The 20,954-nt window shown below is 44.2% G+C and overlaps 1 protein-coding gene across 1 annotated transcript in view; it reads right to left on the bottom strand.

Moving 5' to 3' along the window:
• Nucleotides 1-2,431: 2,431 nt before the first annotated feature.
• LMF2 (lipase maturation factor 2) overlaps nucleotides 2,432-20,954 on the bottom strand; it is a 65,630-nt gene continuing 47,107 nt past the window's right edge. The window contains exons 12-14 of the mRNA XM_068122189.2: nucleotides 15,348-15,459; nucleotides 15,158-15,266; nucleotides 2,432-3,414 (exon numbers count right to left, since the gene is read on the bottom strand). Coding sequence (XP_067978290.2) covers nucleotides 3,178-3,414; nucleotides 15,158-15,266; nucleotides 15,348-15,459 — 458 coding nt within the window. The 3' untranslated portion in view covers nucleotides 2,432-3,177. The remainder of the gene's footprint in view (nucleotides 3,415-15,157; nucleotides 15,267-15,347; nucleotides 15,460-20,954) is intronic.

Here is a 20,954-nt window from a genome sequence, read left to right as displayed (position 1 = left end):
GTCCCCTGTGCATCGGAGTCAGGGACACTGGACAGACATGTTCAGGTTCCTCTGGAACCGAAACATCCGGATCAGAAGACACTCGTGTGCAGCCTGCCGTGTGATGTCCTTGTGGTCGTGGGCGAGACAGGGAGTCAGCTAACACAGAATAGATCAGTTAATTTAGACTGTTGTGTGTGCTCGCTCCATGAGGTACAGCAAGCGTCTGCTTGCCATGAGCGGCTGAGTAGGTGGCGCTGTCTTGTGCAGCATTAGCCGTACGGCACTTAAACTGCTGCTCCTAAGCCCTATGTTTGGCCACAATCTCAGTCTTCTCACTGTTAAGCATCTCCTGCCGCTTGCGCACCTTTTAAATGTTCATGGCAGTCTTCCACCTATTTTGCACCAGGTCCTCAGCAGCAGGTCCTCAATTCCCTCGGCTCGGTACTACAACCTGCATCAGCCAGCCACCTATGCAGGATGTTCACAATGTGCTGTCACCCAAGGTGGCTTCCAAGTCTCAAATGCTTAGCTGTTCCAGCGGTTGCTTTAGGGCCATGTCTTCCATGTGCTCTATAGTTTTGCTGGCTTTAGCAAGGAGGCCAGGTGCCCCACAACTTGATTGATGTGGTGCGCCTACACTAACAAGTGCTCGCCGCATTAGCACTGCAGTCAAGATGGAACGAATCCCGAAGGAGCGAGCTGGAACAGCTGTGGGAACATGGATGTCGACATGCTGCAAGTGAAGCTACCATGCTTACACCTCGTTGGCTTGGAAAATAACAGAGCATGCATGCGCATCGGCCGAGGCATTACGATGGCAACGGGGAATATCATACTTCTTGTGCCAGCACAAGGCTCATGTGGTGTGCAAGATATGTGGAGGAGAAGGTTGTTGCAAAGAATGTCACGGCTCACTATGTTGACTTCCTTTCGGAATCCTAGACTCCCCCCAATACTCCCTACAGCATGCATGTATATATGCACGCATGCTTGTAGAGGCCTCCTCCTGACTACCATATTTTTCTGCAATGTGCCCACCCCAAATACCAACAGCTGCTGTGTGGTACAATTAATTAATTGAAAGTATCTGTCCATGACTATACTGGATGGCCTTCAGACAACAACAACCTTCCAATCTTTGTTGTTCTGGAAATACAATAAGTATTTACGGCCCCCGATTACAGCCGCGGTTGTGATAGCTGTTCCAGCAGCGGTGAGCAAACCCTCTAAATATGCAATAAAGTCATAAGTAGACGGGGCATTTAGCCATTTGCAATATACCTTGGCAGCTAAGGAGGACACCCACAAACCAGTTATCACCATATATGCAGAACAAAATGGACCATTAACTTCTGGAAAATTTTAGCGTTTCTGTGGAAATGGGGCTTCGGGCATGGTCCATTCCAATTCCGGCTATGCCATAATTGTGTCAGGAAGAGCAAAATGGGACTACTGCATTTGGAATTGGAGCCCAACCTGGGACATTTTCGACAGCTGGGCCAGCTAAAGTTATTTTGGATATCACTATGAACATCCTACGCCGTGAATTAGCCCAATAATCAGATCACTGGCATCATGCCCATCAACCTCACTGCTGCTTTCTCTTGCTCCACAACCTTTGACATACCACTGGAGCTTTCTCTGAGACCGTATCAACTTCCAATCAGGTAGAGATTGCCCCGATGCCACTTATTGTTTCACTCCTAATTGAGCTTAATTTGTAGTTGTTATGCTCCACAAATATGAAAGCCTTTCTTTTGGAATCCTAGTTTTCACTACTAGGATTCAATCCACTACTAGGATTCAATTCAAAAACAAATCCAATCCACTCAATACTCCCCATAGCATACATACATCTCCTACTGACCACCATATTTTTCTGCAGACCCAAGGTAGGTTTTTCAAACCTGCTGTACAGCGGCTGAACTAACGCAGTCACTCTGCACTGAAAGTCTAAGACCTCCATGTATAAGTGATGGAGGTCCTTGGTTCGAGTCCCGGGTTGAGTCAGAGTTTTTCACACTTAGCCCCACGTAGGAATTAAATTCCTGTTTATAAAAAAAATATGCTGGCAGGATGGGTGAACAGTATGCACACACACTCACCTCTAAGTTGTCTGGTCTGGGTTTGAATCCTGAAACAGCTATGAACCGTCATCCTGGTATTTCACACACAGGGTGATTCTTCAATGTGTGTCGGATGGATGTCAAACTTGGCGTCTCATCTGCCAGCATTGGTTGGTGGATGATAAGTGATCCTTCAGTGCCCTTCGTGAAGGACAGGCGAGCTATCTCCGCCACTCCAAACAAATTACAAAAATTCCTGCTCTAACCTACAGGGAGCATTGCATAAGCACACTCTCAGTAATGTTGCATCCAGCAGCCACAAGCCGCATATGAAGTGCAAGTATCTACTGCAAGTCCAATGAAATGGGGAATGCACAATCAAATAAAGTTTAAATTTTTACTGCTATCAACACCTTTCCAAAGGAGTTAATACTGATATCAGTTTAGTGACAATACATCAGAATATCTGACCACATGAGGGATTACTTCCAAATACAGTTTTCCCCAGCTCATTTTAAGTCCTTTCTCAACAAGTTACAGAAGACAATTACCCAAATGGACATTTTTAAAAAAGAACCATTTTACCTTTGCATGTATCCATGTATTCATGCAGATTCCAGAAGATGCATTTGCATTCTGCTGCAGAATGACCGTTGTACTTGAAAACAAGAAAACACCTTGTTTCTTTAACAACTCAGCCTCCCTTAGCTTTTCACTTCCTTCAAGGAGGACATATAGCACAGCCAGCCCAAAGCAATCCAAGTTTATTGCAAAGTCATGCAAATAAGAAACTAGTCATATCATCCACTGCCCTGCCCTCACCCGCATTCCCACCCACCAACTCTATCCTTCAATTACCATTATAGAGAGAGCAGGACTCGACAACGAATTCCTCACGATTAGAAATTCATGTCAAAAAAAAAAAAAAAAACCTAATCGTTTCCCATGATTGGGTAGCAAAATTAAACATTATCCATTAGCCAATGAGAAGGCAGAAAATGTAAAGGAAAAAAACAAAAACGAAAAACAAGTGCTATTCTTGCAGCCAGATTAAACCCCACGCCAGATTATTTAAAAAAAAAAAAATGTTATTAACACTCCCCTTCATCAATCTGCTACTGTTTTTGCCTTATTCTTGTTTCCTTCCCTTTCCGGCTTTCCCCCGCCGGTTCTTATGTGCTTCCACTGGCCTCCCTTTAAAGGTGCGACTGGGTGTGGTAAACCGCTGAACGAGGATGGATAGCAAAGCGATGAGGCACAGTGCAGTGGTGAGATGGTGTGGGGGAATTGAGCGTATCACACGGCCGATCAGGGTCACGGTCTGGTGCAACTGACTGGTCGAAGGTGTGTCAGCAGGTGGGGAACCCTAGGAAAGCACACACGGGGGAGAACGAAAAGAAAAGAAAAGAAAACAAAATTAAAGACCTGGTTTCTGATTTCCAACTTCCTTTATCATTGAAACCCCTCATTCACCACCCCACAAAAAGATCCAAAAAGTCCAAAACTATCAGCAAATGCCAAATACATTTGCTTCTTAAGAACACGATCATTGCTAGCAATAGCAATCACAAGCTGCTGTTTAATGTCCATGACATAAACGTGATTATTTATACTAGGGCATGCCCGTACTATATATATATCTAAAATTATATCCCCCCCCTCTATTTACATGAAATGGTTGGGTCCATTCGCAAAGCCAAAGCGAACGGCTTGCGAGTACGGTGACAATCCCCCCCCCCTCTATTTACATGAAATGGTTTGGTCCAAAGCGAACGGCTTGCGAGTACGGTGACAATCCCCCCCCCCCCCCTCTATTTACATGAAATGGTTTGGTCCAAAGCGAACGGCTTGCGGAGTTTGGTAAAGAAATCGCCATAGCTCGGTAACTACTTGTCCGATTAATATTAAACCTTGAAAAGGCACATCCTCGGGTCCCCAGCAATATACCTGGCAAGTTTCAAGTATATCGGACCGGTAGTTGTCGAGAAACAGCGGTCGCATACACACAGACACACACACAGACACACACACAGAGATTACTGGAATTATAGATAGACTAGGGCATGCCCGTACTATATATAAGCTAGGACGTGCCCGTACGTGGGTGCCCGTTCCTTGCCAAAAAAAAAAAAAAAAAAAAAAATTGTGTAGGGGTGTGTGTGTGTAAACATCCTAGGGCGTGCCCGTACGTGGGTGCAAAAAAACATGCGTGCAAACAACAACAACAAAAAAAAACTTTGAAACCACGTGGCAGTAACGACCACAGAACCCCCCCCCCCCCTCTATTTACATGAATGGTTTGGTCCATTCGCAACGACCACAGAACCCCCCCCCCCTCTATTTACATGCAATGGTTTGGTCCAAAGCGAACGGTTTGGTCCATTCGATGTGATTCGATGATTCGATGTGAATGGTTTGGTCCATTCGCAACGACCACAGAACCCCCCCCCTCTATTTACATGAATGGTTTGGTCCATTCGCAAAGCCAAAGCGAACGACCACAGAACCCCCCCCCTCTATTTACATGAATGGTTTGGTCCATTCGCAAAGCCAAAGCGAACGACCACAGAACCCCCCCCCCCCCCCCCTCTATTTACATGAATGGTTTGGTCCATTCGCAACGCCAAAGCGAACGGCGAACGGCTAAATCGCCATAGCTCGGTAAGTACTTGTCCGATTAATTTAAAACCTTGAAAAGGCACATCCTCGGGTCCCCAGCAATATACCTGGCAAGTTTAAAGTATATCGGACCCGTGGTTGTCGAGAAACAGCGGTCACAGACACACAGACACACAGACACACAGAGATTACTGGAATTATAGATAGATAATGCAGGTGCCACAGACTGCCAATAGATTCTTACACTCTAATCCCAGCTTCTTACATTCTAATCCTAAAAACGCAATCTCAACAGTTCACAGTCCACTGTAGAATTTCTGAACACACAATTTCAATCTTTGTTTTAAAGAGTAAATCTCCAGAATTTAACATATTAGGCATGCAGCTCGCTCCACTGGCACCTCACTTTGCTGATGGGTTGAATCAAAAGACAGCATGTTGTACTTCAAACATATTGCATGTCTATCTGTGAATCTCAATGAGGATGTAAAATGAAGTGAAAAGTGTCAAAAAGGGTCGACGATAACATGTAGTTGTTGTTGCTGCTGTTGTTGGTGTTGTCATGGTGGTTGTGGTTGTTGGTGTTGTTTGTGTGCTCCTTCTGTTTACTTTTATATGTTTTTCTCGATTGCTTCAATAAGTATTACAGACAAATTCATGAGCTACTTCCATGTCCTTCTAAAGGGTTCTACTGTCATGGAATATAGTAAGGGCATTTTATGAGATATTTCACAAATCTGTTAACTAAATTGTTACCAAAAAATTTCTTCACCAATATGTTTGTAAAGGTGTGTAAAAACATGTGTTAAAATGTTGAAGTTCAACTCCCGTGGGAAACCCAGAAAAAAAGCTGTTGAATTCGGGTACCGAAAAATTATTTTCGAGAATTTTTTTTTTTTTAATCGGCTCTTAAGTAACTTATGAGGGGTCAAATAAGGGTTTTTCATGATTCTGAGTTGATTGTTAACATTTATATTTTCACTTTTACATTTACACACAAAGTAGCTTTTATTTCACATACATATATAATACTCAAGAGTTATTTCTCATTCACAATGTCAGAAGTTTCAACAGTCATTGTCTATGTCTTCTTCAGACTCAACAACATCATGACTGCAGTTTCTGCATGTAATGCCATTACAGACTCCACAGGCCGAGATGCACGTGACCCCATTCTTCTTGCAGCTGCATCGCCGGTTGCTGCAATCTCCATGACAATTACAGCTCGTGAACTGCAATAGCTCCTCATGTGGTGGTACTCCACCCAGAGTGCAGGTGTTCTTCCTCCTTTTGCGAGTCGTTTGAAGGTTTCTTCAAACCTTTGCTCAAACACTGGCACTACTGGGTCTGAGTGTCTGGCTCCCATCTTCCCATCAGCCACCTTCTCCATGAAGGTCTTCATGTCACCACGCTCCTCCTCAGTGAAGGCAAGTTTCATGATGTGTTGATAGATGGCTGCATCGATGAGGAGGTGAACACGGATTGCCTTGTCAAAACATCCTCCATCCATGATGTGGTTGGCTGTCGTACTTCCAGGATAGATCAATTGGATCACATCTAGTAGTCCAGAATCTTCCATGATGTTACCCATTGATCCAAGATAAGACTTCAGCAGGTGAAAACCACCCAACCTTGGAATGACGGGTAGATTTGCCTGCTTTATTATATTCACAGCCTTCAGCCAAATCGGAAGATCAAAGGTCACTATAGCGACCCCAGCACGCCGTATGCACTCTTTCAGAGTGGTGAAGATGGTGTTGAGGTCATTAGGGTCTCCTTCAATAACTGGGAGGAACTCGATCTGTGTGCTCTGCTTTGCATCATTAGCATGGATTCTCTTCATCCAGCCATTCCAGTTGGAGTGTGGGAACTCAGGATCGTTGGCTTTGATCATCCACCCCACTGCCCAGAGTGTGTCACCTGGAGTGAGGAGTGGCTGATCATGAGCCAGGGAGGAGGAAAGCTCAGCGAGGGGGAGAAACATGATCGCGTTCGTTCCTATCTGTTTCCTGTTCGTAAATGGAATAATCTTTACTTCAGTTCCTCTCAGGATCTTAGCTTTGTCGAGTGCATTCAACTTCACCCGGGGGAAAGCTGCTGTTGTCTGTGGATCTGGCAAAGGTGGTGCCGGAGAGGTGACTTCGATCCAACCCATTGAGTGAAAGGGAGTGTTTCCGTGAATAGAGACAATGTTTAAATCTATATTGTCTCCAACAAACTGAGTGACTGCATTGTTTGTTTCCCCAACCTCCATAAAGACCACCTGATCATTACTTGACAATTCACTTTCACTGGCTGGCACTTTGGCTGTCATCACTGATTGATCCTCAAGCGCAGCATCAACCGCAACCTCATCATTGATCTGTTCATCTGTTTCCTCCACAATGGTGTCAAGAGTGCCAGAAGTATCTGGAACATCATCTCCACTCCTACTATTAAGGAAGCAGTATTTGTAGTTTTGTGTCTCCATGTAAGACTCAGTGTATCCCAGCCGGTGGAACTTGTTGAGCATCCATTTTGACCCAAATCTATGATCAAGTAGTATGGCAAGCCCCATTTGGTGTGGCAATACTCCAGACCGAGGTCGACAGGCCTTAATAAAATTCTGCCCCCAAACGGCAACTCTTTCGTCTGTCTTGACAATCGGTCTCAAGAACATCTGAAGGCTTGCAGGAACTAGTGTCAGCTGACTATCGATGTCAGTCATACTGTGTGTGGTGGGGTATGACTTTGGACCTAAATCAATCAAGGCAATATCATTGGATATGAACTTGAGTGCCGTCTTTATGATCTGAGTCTTCTCATCTCCATGGTCAAGATTAGCATGATGCTCTCGCAGAATATTGTCGGTGCCATCTTTGAGACAGAGTACATCTGCCATTCTTTCCTGTGTTGTGAAATACAAGGTGTCTTCGTATTTCTCTAGAAGTTTTATCTTTAGCCAATGCTTTGAATAAGAAAGGCTCTTCTCTGGTGACTGATCAAACTCCTGCAGCTTTTCATGGACTTGGTCCATGTTCATTACCCCATGCTCTAATTCTGAGTCTAACCATTCGCAGAATTCAATAAAAACTGCCTCTCGCTCCTCATCAATACTCCTCTGTCCTCTCTTCCTTTTTCCTTCCTCATTAGTCTTGGACAAACTGTCACCTCTCGCAAACATAAGTTTGCATCGCAAATGGTACAGTGTTTCTTCTGCTACCAAGTCGTTGATCCCTTCCAGGCGTCCAGTGACAACAGTGCCCCAGTCATCCCCGCGACTCCGTGCTGTCTTCAGCAAGCTTGCCTTCAGTGTATCTGCAGTCAAATTATCTGGCACTCTGTATTTCTTTCTAGCTTGTGCTGGATTATTTTTGTAGAGCTGGCCTGGTTGGTTGCAAAGAATGCATACATCCTTATACAGGAGGTCAACTGACTGTGATCTTCTAGAACTGCAGCCAGTTGATGAACTGAACTCACAAGTAGTGCGTCTTCTCTTCAACTTTGATGACTCTTTCTCTGCCTTTGATGCTTGAGCTGACTTCTTGGTGGTTGCAACAAAGTTGTTGTACAGATCATTTTTACACTTCTGGTGGTACCTCAGTTTTCCTTCCTTTTGAGCCTCCTTCATACGTTCCACAACAGTAACATTTTCGACAGTTTCTGCTTGTTTCAATAAAGTTGAGTATCCCTTTGGAGTTGCCTGTATGAGCCTTTCAGCTGGTGTATCCGAGCGTGCACAGATGAAGCAATTGAGCACAGGAAGTAACGTCTTCATCCATATTGCTAGACTCCATGTCCTGCAAAGTAGAAAATGAGATATATTTAGAAATTATTTTTCCACAAAGGAGTGTCTGTGGTGAAAATATAAATGTTAACAATCAACTCAGAATCATGTAAAAAACCCTTATTTGACCCCTCATAAGTTACTTAAGGGCCGATTCAAAAAAATAAAAATTCTCGAAAATAATTTTTCAGTACCCGAATTCAACAGCTTTTTTTCTGGGTTTCCCACGGGAGTTGGCCTTCAACATTTTAACACATGTTATTACACACCTTTACAAACATATTGGTGAAGAAATTTTTTGGTAACAATTTAGTTAACAGATTTTCATATGTTTCCCTTACTAATAGTAAATTTTACTGTTGAAACTGATGCAATAAGCTCCCATTCCCACTTCTTCTTCAATCCCAGAGGGATGGGCTTTTAAAGCAGGCATCTTTATGATGAAAAGGATGCGAATATTTGTTCCAACTAAATACACTACATAACCAAAAGTATGTGGACACAAGCACATCGAACATCTCATTCCAAAATCATGGGCATCCATATTCATTCATTCACTCCTTTGCTGCAATAACAGCCTCCACTCTTCTGGAAAGGCTTTCCACTAGATGTTGGAACATTGCTGTGGTGATTTGCTTGCATTCAGCCACAAGAGCAAACCGTGTTGATAGTGAGGTCGGCACTGATGATAGTGAGGTCGGGCACTGATGTTGGGCGATTAGGCCTGGATCGCAGTCGGCGTTCCAATTCATTCAAAAGGTGTTTGGTGGGGTTGAGGTCAGGGCTCTGTGCAGGCCAGTCAAGTTCTTCCACACTGATCTCAACAAACCATTTCTGACCTCGCTTTGTGCACGGGGGCATTGTCATGCTGAAACAGGAAAGGGGCCCCAGACCATTATTCCTCCTCCACCAAACTTTAGAGTTGGCACTATGCATTCGGTTAGATAGCGTTCTCCTGGCATCCGCCAAACCCAGATTCGTCCATCGGACTGCCAGATGGTGAAGCGCGATTCATCACTCGAGAATGCGTTTCCACTGCTCCAGAGTCCAATGGCGGCGAGCTTTACACCACTCTAGCGGATGCCTGGCATTGCGCATGGTGATCTAAGGCTTGTGTGCGGCTGCTCAGCCACGAAACCCCATTTCATGAAGCTCCCGATGAACAGTTGTTGTGCTTTTTTTTTTTTCTTTTTTTTTTTAGTATACAAGATCGAGGCTCGTGAAAGAGCTAACATTAGTCACACAAAACGTCAAACAGACACAAACCGACACATAAAACACAAAATAAGGGGAGCTGTAGACAAGATGGGGAGAGGGGGAAGGACACAAACAACATTTGAGAGCAGGGGCATCGAGAGAACTGTGGGAGGGAGAGGGCTTGGGGGGAGGTGGGAGAGGTATAAAACATATGGACACTGCAAGGACTTCCAGGAAAGAAATTGGAATTTCGAAAAAGTGTATCTGGGGTGAATTAGCGGGGGTAGAAAAGATCAAGGTTTTGGATGGGGGAAGATAAGAGATGGTGGTGAACAGCTGTTTTAGAGCCATGGAGGGTGGAGTGGGATTGAAGGTAGTGGGGGAGTTTGTTCCAGAGGTGGGAGAAAAGGGGAATGAAAGAGTGAAGGTGAGCAGAGAGCCTAGATTTTGGCAGTTTAACCATAAGAGGGTTGCTGGCAGATCTTGTGCGACCTTATAGGAATATTTGGGGGACAGAGCACAGAGAGAGCTGGGGGAGCAAGGCCGGAGAGGAGTCGGTCGAAGACAGAAAGACCACCAACCTGCCTGCGGTGAGTGAGAGAAAGGCCCTCGGAGTTAGCTTCATTGCAGGAGATTCCAATGATTCTGAAAGCTTTGGCTTCAACAGCGTGAAGCCGAGCTAGGTGTGAGACAGGAGCACCGGCCCAGAGGGGGGAACAGTATTCCATCGAGCTGCGGATGAAAGCCTTGTATGTGGTGAGGAGCTCAGGTGTGCCAAGGAAGGACTTCGCACGACGGAGGATGCCCAGTCGGCGACTGGCTTTGGAGGCCAGCTTGGAAATGTGGTTTTCATGGCAGATCGAAGAAAGATCATGGCAGATAGTGAGACCCAAAAGCTTGAGTGACAGAACTTATTGGAGAGGATTGTTGAGAAAGTAGATGGGAGGTGCTGACCTTGCTTCCAGAGGCAGTATGGAACACGGTAGTGAGTGTTGCAACTGAGGACAGATTATTTTTACGCGTTACGCGCTTCAGCACGCGGCGGTCCCGTTCTGTGAGCTTGTATGGCCTACCACTTCGCGGCTGAGCTATTGTTGCTCCTAGACGTTGCCACGTCACAACAAGCATTCTGAGTATTGCGCTGCAATACATGTCCCCTACCGGCAGTCTGACGTCCGGAAAACTGTTGGGGAAATTACCAAGGGTTATTTATCCACAGGTTCTGAATCGTTCCCAATCGCTAATTACCTCAGGACGGGCTCACCTGTGATTCGCACTCGGGACTTCGATGTATACACCTTGCAGACAGGTCAGCAGAAGCACGTGAAAATAAGTTGTTGATAAAGAACCTTTCGAGTCGCTAAATATCAGTAATTTATTATATTTTCCGGGTCACGATCAATGATCGATGTGTATATATGTTGTTCGGCTTGGCTCCGCCCCTCCGGAAAGCGTGCGCTGTGTCGCGCTGTTGACGTTCGTGAGACGAGGCTGAGGGCGTGCGGTGCGGCTTGAGGAGAACTCTAGAATAAACAAGAGATATCCATTTTATTTTATTTTTTCGTTTAATTAACAATATCTGCCAAACCACGCACCCTATCGCAAATTCCAAAAGTACATTTGACATGCTGAACAGATCTGTGAAGTTTCCCCTTGATTGGATCAAAAATGAGGGAGGAGCTCGGTTTTAAAGGTTCATGCTTAAAAACGTCATAACTCTGAAACCATGTGACGCATAACGTCATGCTCACTGACTTTTTTGTTTGTCATGGGTATGCGATTCTGCCTGCAAAGTTTGGCCACGATCTGTTCAGCTGTTGCAAAGAAAAAGGGGTTTTCGTGTTTTCACGAAAAACAATATGGCGGCCGAACAACGTGACCTGTGACGTCATAATTACCATTAAAATATTCTACAGACCGAGTCCCTCATATGGTGAAACTTTGATCTCAATCGGTCCAATTATTGCAGAGAAAATCTTTTTTAAAGGTAATTAAAACTTTAAATGGCACTGAGTTAAGGATCATCAGAATTATCAGAATTCCCAAAGTTCAAAGTGCCATAACTTTGTCAAAAATGATCGAAACGTCGTGAAGTTCGAACCTGATCTGTAACTTATCATGAGGAAACCATGTACCAAGTTTGAAATCATTAGCATTAAGCGTTTCGGAAAAAAGTCCGGAAAACTGTTCGTTGCGTGACGGACTGACAGACTGACAGACTGACAGACTGACAGACTGACAGACTGACAGACTGACAGACTGACAGACTGACGGAGGGACGGCGTGCAAACCTATAGTCCCCTCCGGTGTACACCGGTAGGGGACTAACAGCACTTGCATTTGACCGGGGCAGCTCTAGCAGGGTAGAAATTTGATGAACTCACTTGTTGGAAAGGTGGCATCCTATGACGGTGCTACGTTGAAAGTCACTGACCTCTTCAGTACGGCTCATTCTACTGCCAATGTTTGTATATTGAGATTGCATGGCTGTGCGCTTGTTTATATGTGACTGTCAGCAATGGGTGTGGCTGAAACAGCCGAATCCACAAATGAGAAGGGGTGTTCGCATACTTTTGGTCATGTAGTGTACGTTATTAGCTTTCCAACCAACCAAGTAAATTGATTAGCTTTTCACCGGAACCATTTTTATTATTCTATGACAGCAGGAACTGCTACATTAAAGCTCGAGGTGCTTCTTCTTCAGGTGACAGACAAACGCTTCTCCTTTTTGTTAGTCAGGGAATATTGCAAAAATTTGGGAACAAATTCCTTACCAAGAAATTTCTTCACCAATGTGTTTGTAAGGGTGTCCACTAACACATTTCAAAAAGTTTAAATTCAAGTCCCCTAGGGGAACCCGTGACAGGGGTCAACAGGGGTCAATTACCTTTTTTAAGATCAAATTTTTCTTATACAGTGGAACCTTGACTTACGAGTTTAATCCGTTCCGTGACCGAGCTCGTAACTCAAATTGCTCGTATCTCAAATCAAATTTCCCCATTGAAATGCATTGAAATGCTATTAATCCGTTCCAGCCCGCCAAAAACCACACCAATTTTTTTTTAAATATACAGTATATATAAAAATATCTCGCGCTTTATATTTCACCTGTATGCAGCATACAAGTTGGCAGGATGGCCTGGACTGGAGGTACGCACACTTGACTCTAAAGTCTAAACTGTCCAGCCTGGGTTTGAATCCCGACCCAGCTATAACCTGTCATGGGTGAATCACAGGCAGGGTGATTCATCAATGTGTGTACCGCTAAACTGGGCGCCCCGTTTGCGTCCCATTAGTTGTTGGATGTTAAGGATCTCACCGTGTTTTCCACAAAGAGAAGGCGAGCTATCGCCGGCACTCTGAACAAGTTGACGGCAGAGATACTGTACTTGCACGGCATGATAACCACGTGTCGCACGATCTCTTGTCATGGTCCACAAGATTATCACAGAGAGGTGCAGCTTCCAGCGTTTCGAGATCTGATCCAGGCCTATCCAACGAGACCGGTCCCAGCGTTCTAGGCCCGGTGGTTGTCTCAGACGGACCCGACAACGGCAGTGTTCGTTTTAACTCGATTCGATTCGAGCGCCGACGTGCCGGCGAACAAAACCGGTCATATCTTTTGAACGCGTGGCTCGATTTTTACAAAATAAACTTTTTCTTGAAGGTCTGAACCGTGCGCTCAAAACGATACCGAGTTTGACCCTGAGAGAGCCGTTTTGCGCCGGCAAAGGCGCCTTGTGTGACGTGAGGACCACGTCGTGCTGCATAGATTATCATAAATTATCATATCATTATCGGCGGCGTTATATATCATTAGCGCTATACGACAGAGATACTGTACTTGAACGGCAAGATAACCACGTGACCGGGTGGCGAAAGCTCGTAACTCGGATCTCGGCTCGCATCTCAAAGCAATAAACTGCCAGAGTGACGGCTCGTATCTCGAAAAACTCGTAAGTTGGGGCACTCGTAAGTCGAGGTTCCACTGTATTTACATTCTGGGTCACAGTATCCGACAGGAAGCATCAAAATTATTCAAAGTAGGCTCATTTTAAAGCTAAGAAAATATCTGACATGGTGATACCTAAAACAAATCAATATGTTAAAAAGTTTACACAATTTTGAGCAAAAAATAATAATTTTTTGTCATTTTTTGGGTAAAAATTAACTTTTCTGGTCTACAATTCGTCTTCTAGGTAGATACCCCTTCGTTTCATTTTTCTGAAAGTTTCCAGCAAACTGCCCAAGATATGCAGCCTTAATGTTTTTTAAGTAAAACATTCTGGTATTTATAAAATTGAAACTATGAAAGGTCACTGACCTTTATTGTTTTCCCTTATTGTAACATAAATTGTAATAACTGTTACAGGTATTTTTCTTTTGTTACCCTAATTTTTTAACCCTAGCTTTTTCCTTTGTAGGGCAGTACAGGCTAGCAGTATGGACGTAGACATTATTCCTGCACCTCCGCTCAATTGCTTCATCTGTGAAGGCCCGGAGACGCCAGCTCAGAAGCTCACACAGGCAACTCCTAAAGGCTACCCTACTCTGTTGGCGTATGCAGAAGCGGTTGGAAATGCTACAATTTTGGAGCGCATGAAGGAGGCATGGAATGTCGGAAGACTGAGATACCACTTCGAGTGTAAATGTGATTTGTACAACATGTCTGTCAAGGTCACCATGAAGTCAACTCGTAAGTGCGACCTGTTTTACGAGGCAGGGAATAATTATTTACTGACCTGAACATTATTGTTTAAATACTGGTGATATTTCATGTGAACAAACTTATAAAATAATTCACATTTGATTTATTGCAGGGGCAGCAGGGAAGGAGAAAGAGTCAGCACAGATGAAGAGACGACGCATATGTAATAGAAGATGCATTAAAAACGTACAAATAAATAAACAACACCAGTTGTGGATCTGGATCGGCGGATCTGCTTTCATTTATTCATGACCATATAGGCATAAATCTCAGTCTGCAAAGACCTGAGCATGACATGGACGCCATCCTAGTTTGGAGGTGGTGTCGGCATAATTTGTGGGCATGACATCAGTGTCATGTCACATCTCGGGTCAGTGCATTCCTTACATTTAATATATGTATATATAGCATCATTATCTCAGATAACATTTACATCAGAATCATAAACATGATTAATTATTTCATGGGATAAAAGTCGCATTTTATGATTTTCAGTTAACGACATCCAAATTTCATCATCCAAATATCATTATCATCCATAACTCATCCAAACAAGTAATTTTACTATCTTACTAAAGCCAGTCGAAAGAATGAAAAAAGGGGACATTTTCATAGCTTATTGGCCTCCATTAAGGGAATAACAACCATTTACAAATAATATATAATCTTTGCAGTAGTGAAAAGAGGAATCAGTAGCTCAAGTCGCACAACTTTTGAGTGCAAAGCCAGTTGAAAAGAATGATTAAGGTAAGAAAGGGGGAAATTTGGTTAAGGCCTAACTCTGGCATTTATTGGTCTACTGCATGTCTTACGTCTTACCTTACAGCCAAGCTTTGCCAGCTGAAACTCAAACTGAGGTTGGCGAAGATGCACAGTCGGGTGGAACTCGTTCACCCACTCCCTCCACCACCAGGCTTGCGGTAACGAGCTGAGCAAACAAACAAACAAGAGATTATGACAATGGCAAGGTTGCTGATCTTTTTCCATTCAAAACATTGTGCAAACTTACCCATTCTTTAGGATGCTTGTATAATGGTACTTGTATAGCTGAGCCCGCACAAATATTGGCGGCTTACGGACAAAAGGGTAGTTTGATTGGTCAGACTGGATTAGTCGTAGCACTGAAATGAGACCAAAAAAATTTTTTTGAACTACCAACAATATTTGTCACATCCTACTTCACATCAGGGTTAGATAAATAAAAAATTGCACTGAGCAGCTGGACCAGCGAGACCAAAACCTCACTTGTCAGCAAAGGTGACATTGTGACGAGACCACCAATCAAAATTCAACAGCTTCATCATGAAAGGAAAAAAAAAGAAAAAAAAGACATTTAAAAAAATAATGTTTATTAACTTTCAATCAACTGATTTAAAAATTATTTAATTGTATTTTCTTTGTTTCTTAACATGCAATAATAATCTAAAAATGCTTTTAATTGTGTTAAATATTTCCTGTTACTTTACATCGATCATTGCTACAGGCACACACGACGAGACTACACATGGTATCCTTTGGAACCAAAGACAGCTGTTCAAAGTTGCAAATGAGGCAATGACGAGGGGATCTGAAAGAGATGTTTAATATTGTGAAGGGCATAGACAGGAGAAGTGCCAAATAGATAGTGACAGGACCAGAGGTCAGCCACAGCACGTGTGTATATTAGTGGAGATTTAGGACGACATTAAGGCGTGGAAATCTTTCACTCAGTAAAAAATGCATGGAATTCTCTCCGTGGAATGGTGGAAACAGACGGTGGATTGCTTTAAACTGGAATTAAATAGTTACCTAGAAACAGTGGGGATGGAAGGTTCCATCAATATGGGCAGGATTGCGCAGGCTTGATGGGCTTAATGGCTTCAGCCTGCATTGAAGTTCCTTGTGAAAACGTTTCAATAACATTTAAATGGTTGCACGTTTGCTCAATATCTCCCACAACTCAATGTATTGGAAAAGCTCCACAAACAGCAAGAATTTATGGGAGCGACTGGTGACACACCAAAATTGGGACGCATTAAAATAGACAGCAGATACAACTTCTTCCACACAAGGAACTATAACAGCACTCGGTAGAGAGTATACATCTACCAGGCTGAACAGTTTATGTTTTGTATCCCACCGATAGATCATATCTGGATCAGCACCTTAAACAAAATTTAATTGGCTTGTCCTTGTCACTTACTCAACTCATCCACCAACTTTTGTCAAGTCATCCACAACCTTTTGAATAATGTTATATATCGGTTTGTTTTTTTGTCCCTATTACTCAATGGTGAATCGCTATAAAAAAAATTTTAAATCTTTTTTTTATCCGGAATCGGATCTTCACCAAAAATCGAATCGACGGTATGTGTCGCTGTCACACAACCAACTTGTCCACCAAGTTTAGTCCAAATCCGTCCATCACTTTGAGATATCGTGCTCTACATTGGTTTTAGCCCCATCACTCAATGGTGAAGAATCATTTTAAAATTCTCTGATCTGGATCCGGATTTGAATTCTCACCAAAATTTAATCAATTCTTCCTTGTCACACACCCAACCTGTCCAAGTTTCGTCTGAATAGTCTCCAACCTTGATATGTCATGTTATATATCGTTTTTTGCCCTCTCAATGGTGAAGAATCGCTTGAAAAATTCGCAGATACAGATCTTCACCAGAATCTAATCATTACATCCTTGTCACATACTCAACTTCTCACCAAATTTCAGCCAAATCTGTCCACAACCTTTTGAGATATCCTGTTCTCAAACAGAGAGCCAAGCAGGGGTGAAAACATACCCTCCAACCACCTTTGTTGGCGGTGGTAACTCGAATAGCACTCAGTAGAGCGAACACCTCCACTCATCCAAACGGTTTATGTTTTGTATCCTGCTGATAGGCCGGATATGCATTTGGACCTTAACCAAAATCCAATCGCCTTGTCGTCACCTACCCAACTCATCCACAACTTTATTAATTCATCGTGCTATACATAGTTTTTGTCCCTATCTTTCAGTGGTGAAGAATCACTTAGAAAATTTAAAAAATTATCGTATCCAGATATTCACCAAAATCAAATCAATTCGTCCTTGTCACACAACCAACCTGTCCACAAAATGTCATCCGAATCTGGTCAAAACTTTGCTATATCCTGCTATATATATCGCATTTGGCCAATTACTTACTGGTGAAGAATCACTTAAAATTATTGTATCCAGATATTCACCAAAATCTAATCACCACAACTTTTACCTGTGACATATCACAGGTCTACAAAAGGTCCGCATGGTTGTTATTGCTATTGTTGTGGTTCTTGTTTGACGTCAATTTTTGAAATGTGCATCCATTTGTCAGACAGCTGCCGCACCACACCCACATTTGTCACTTCACTCCACCCACAATTGCAGCCACACAAAATAATATGGCCACCATCTTGGTTTTGTGGTGGGCCAAAGACATCAGGCCTGCAGGCCTTTGCTAACTATACAATGCCCAGGTTTGTTGCATCAGATTTCCATTATCTTTGTTTAGGTCGAGTGTTGCTGACAATGAGGGAACCCTAAAAATCTAATCACATGTCAAATAAAAATTATTAATAAGGTTTAATCAAGCATGCTATGTTATTTAAAAATCTTAAATGGAACATTTACGGGGTTGTTTACTCATACACCCGGTGTATACCCCAGTTTAGAATAGGTACAGTGGTACACCATATCCCTGCATGTCGTAAGAGGCGACTAAAAGGGTTGGCGTCAGGAAGGGCATCCAGCCATAAAAACATTGCCTCAAAAAGAGAACCATGACAATTACAACTACATATGGGCAGGGTACAGCCCGAAGTACCCCGTGGGGGACCCCACTCCCTCTCGTCAAAACTCAAGGTGGGGAACCCGATCGAAGCAAGGGTGGAAATCACTCCATTTATGACGAAGAAACGTCTGATGCCCCACGTGGAGATCGGTTTCTGAGGTTTGGGACATGGAATGTAGGGACAAATCGTTGTGGACGCAGATGGAATTAAAGGAAGATGGAAAAGATATATGAAAATGCTGTTGAATACAGAGAATGAATGGGATGGCAACATTGAGAGTAACCCAGTTTTAGGACCGGGAGAGAAGATAACTGAGAAGGAAATTGAGGAAGCGATAAAAGCAATGAAGAGTAGAAAAGCGGGAGGGCCGACAGGAGTTGTGGGAGATATGTTGAAGGCAGCAGGAAGTTGGGGTGTGAAGAGAATGACAGAGATCTATAATCTGGTGGTGAAAGAAGGCCGCATTCCAGTGGATTGGGAACCGAGTACCCTCGTCCCTCTATACAAGGGGAAAGGTGACCCTCCGGAGTGTGGCTCGTACCGAGCGATAAAGTTATTGGAACATGGAATGAAGGTATTGGAAAGGGTGTTGGAGAGGAGGATAAGGAAGAAGGTGAAGATCGACGAAATGCAGTTTGGATTTATGCCAGGAAGAGGAACGACAGACGCGCTCTTTATTGTGAGGCAGTTGCAGGAGAAGTACATGGAGAAGAGGAAGAAGTTGTTTCTTGGGTTTGTTGATCTGGAGAAAGCATTCGATAGGGTTCCACATGAAGTATTGACATGGGCATTGAGGAAGTTAGGAGTGGAGGAATGGTTGATCAGAGTAGTGATGGCATTGTACAAAAGAGTGCGCACAGCTGTAAGGACGAAGGACGGGAACAGTGGTGAGTTTGAGGTGAAGGTGGGAGTGCATCAGGGGTCGGTACTAAGTCCATTACTATTTGTAGCTGTGATGGAGGTGCTGGCTCAGAACGTAAAGGACGGTTTACCGTGGGAGTTGTTGTATGCAGATGATCTGGTGTTGATTGCGGAAAGTATGGATGGACTGAAGGAAAAGATGAACAAGTGGAAGGAATGTATGGAGACAAAAGGTCTGAAGGTGAATATAGGAAAGACGAAGGTGATGGCAAGTGGTAAAGCATGTGCTGAGGTGGAAAGAACTGGGAAGTGGCAATGTGCTGTGTGCATGAAGGGTGTCGGAGTGAACTCCATTCAATGTACAATGTGCGCTGAGTGGGTTCATCAAAAATGTAGTGGCCTGAGGGTCATTAACCAGTGTGGCAGCTACATTCAAATGTAAGGTGTGCACAGAGGGAGCTGCAGAGGGAGGAAATGTTGAGTTGGATCTTGGAGACGGCATGAAGCTGGAAGGTGTGAATACATTTTGCTACCTCTGAGACATGCTGAATGGAGAAGGTGGATCAGACTCGACAACGGTTGCAAGAGTGAGATGTGCATGGAAGAGGTTTCGGGAACTGAGTGGCGTGCTGATGAGGAGGGGAGTGTCGTTGAAGCTGAAGGGAAAGGTGTATGCTGCATGTGTGAGAAGTGTTATGATTTATGGGAGCGAGACATGGGTAATGAACGTAGAGCAGCAACGAAGGCTGGAAAGGGTGGAAATGCGAATGGTTCGGTGGATGTGCGGAGTATCGTTGAGAGAGAGGAAGACAAATGATGAATTGCGAAAGATGATGGGAATAGAGCCTGTGATTGATGCTGTGAAGAGGAAGAGGTTGAGATCGTTTGGTCATGTGTTGAGGAAGGATGAAAGTGACTGGTTGAGAAGAGTGATGGAAATGAATGCAGAATGGAAGTAGAGGACGGGGAAGACCGAGAAAGACTTGGCTAAAGAGGGTGGAAGAAGAAATGCGGGCACGGGGGTTAACAAGGAGAGATGCAGAAAATAGGGCAAAATAGAGAAGATTGTCATGGGGACCGCAAGGCTAACCCCCGCTCTAGCAGGGAAAATGGCTTTTAAAATGCATGTTGTTGTTGTTGTAATCGCATGAAAATTTATGATTTGATGTGATGCTGACCTTTGACCTTTTGACAAAATTGTTAATTTGTCTTCTCCATATTCTCATAATAAAGCTCTGGTGAAAATTTGATGACAGCTCAAATGGTAAAAAGGGTACAGCCCTGCCACGGACATGGACACACACAGGTACTTTTACTAGTACGTACATATTCGTATACGGCTTCCCGAACAGCCGCCATTTTGTTGCCTATCTCATGTTTGATTTCTCTACTCATCGGGTCCATTCTAGTGCCCATCACTTGCATTTCGCCGCTGGTTCTCTCATCAACTCAATTTGTGATTTGAACGGGACCATAAAGAGCCCCATCTTGAGGTGCTGGCGCGCTACCCTGTGGTTCAGGTTCCATGGATGCCGAATGGCCCTTGTTTTGGTTCTTCCCACGCTAACCTTGTGAAATCACCAGAGAGGTGTGAGCGTGGTGTGGTGCTGACCGGGCCGACGTGGTGTGGTGCTGACCGGGCCGACGTGGTGTGGTGCTGACCGGGCCGACGTGGTGTGGTGCTGACCGGGCCGACGTGGTGTGGTGCTGACCGGGCCGACGTGGTGTGGTGCTGACCGGGCCAACGTGGTGTGGTGCTGACCGGGCCGACGTGGTGTGGTGCTGACCGGGCCGACGTGGTGTGGTGCTGACCGGGCCGACGTGGTGTGGTGCTGACCGGGCCGACGTGGCATGGTGCTGACCGGGCCGACGTGGCGTGGTGCTGACCGGGCCAGCGTGGCTTGGTGCTGACGGGGCCCCCACAGCCGTGATGCTGACGCTGCCCTCCCTCCCTCCCCCCCAG

Source organism: Myxine glutinosa, chromosome 7, assembly GCF_964187855.1.
Source record: "Myxine glutinosa chromosome 7, kmMyxGlut1.1, whole genome shotgun sequence".
Lineage (NCBI taxonomy): Eukaryota > Metazoa > Chordata > Myxini > Myxiniformes > Myxinidae > Myxine > Myxine glutinosa.
Note: the sequence above shows the minus strand (reverse complement) of the source record. Positions and strands in the feature narration are given on the sequence as shown.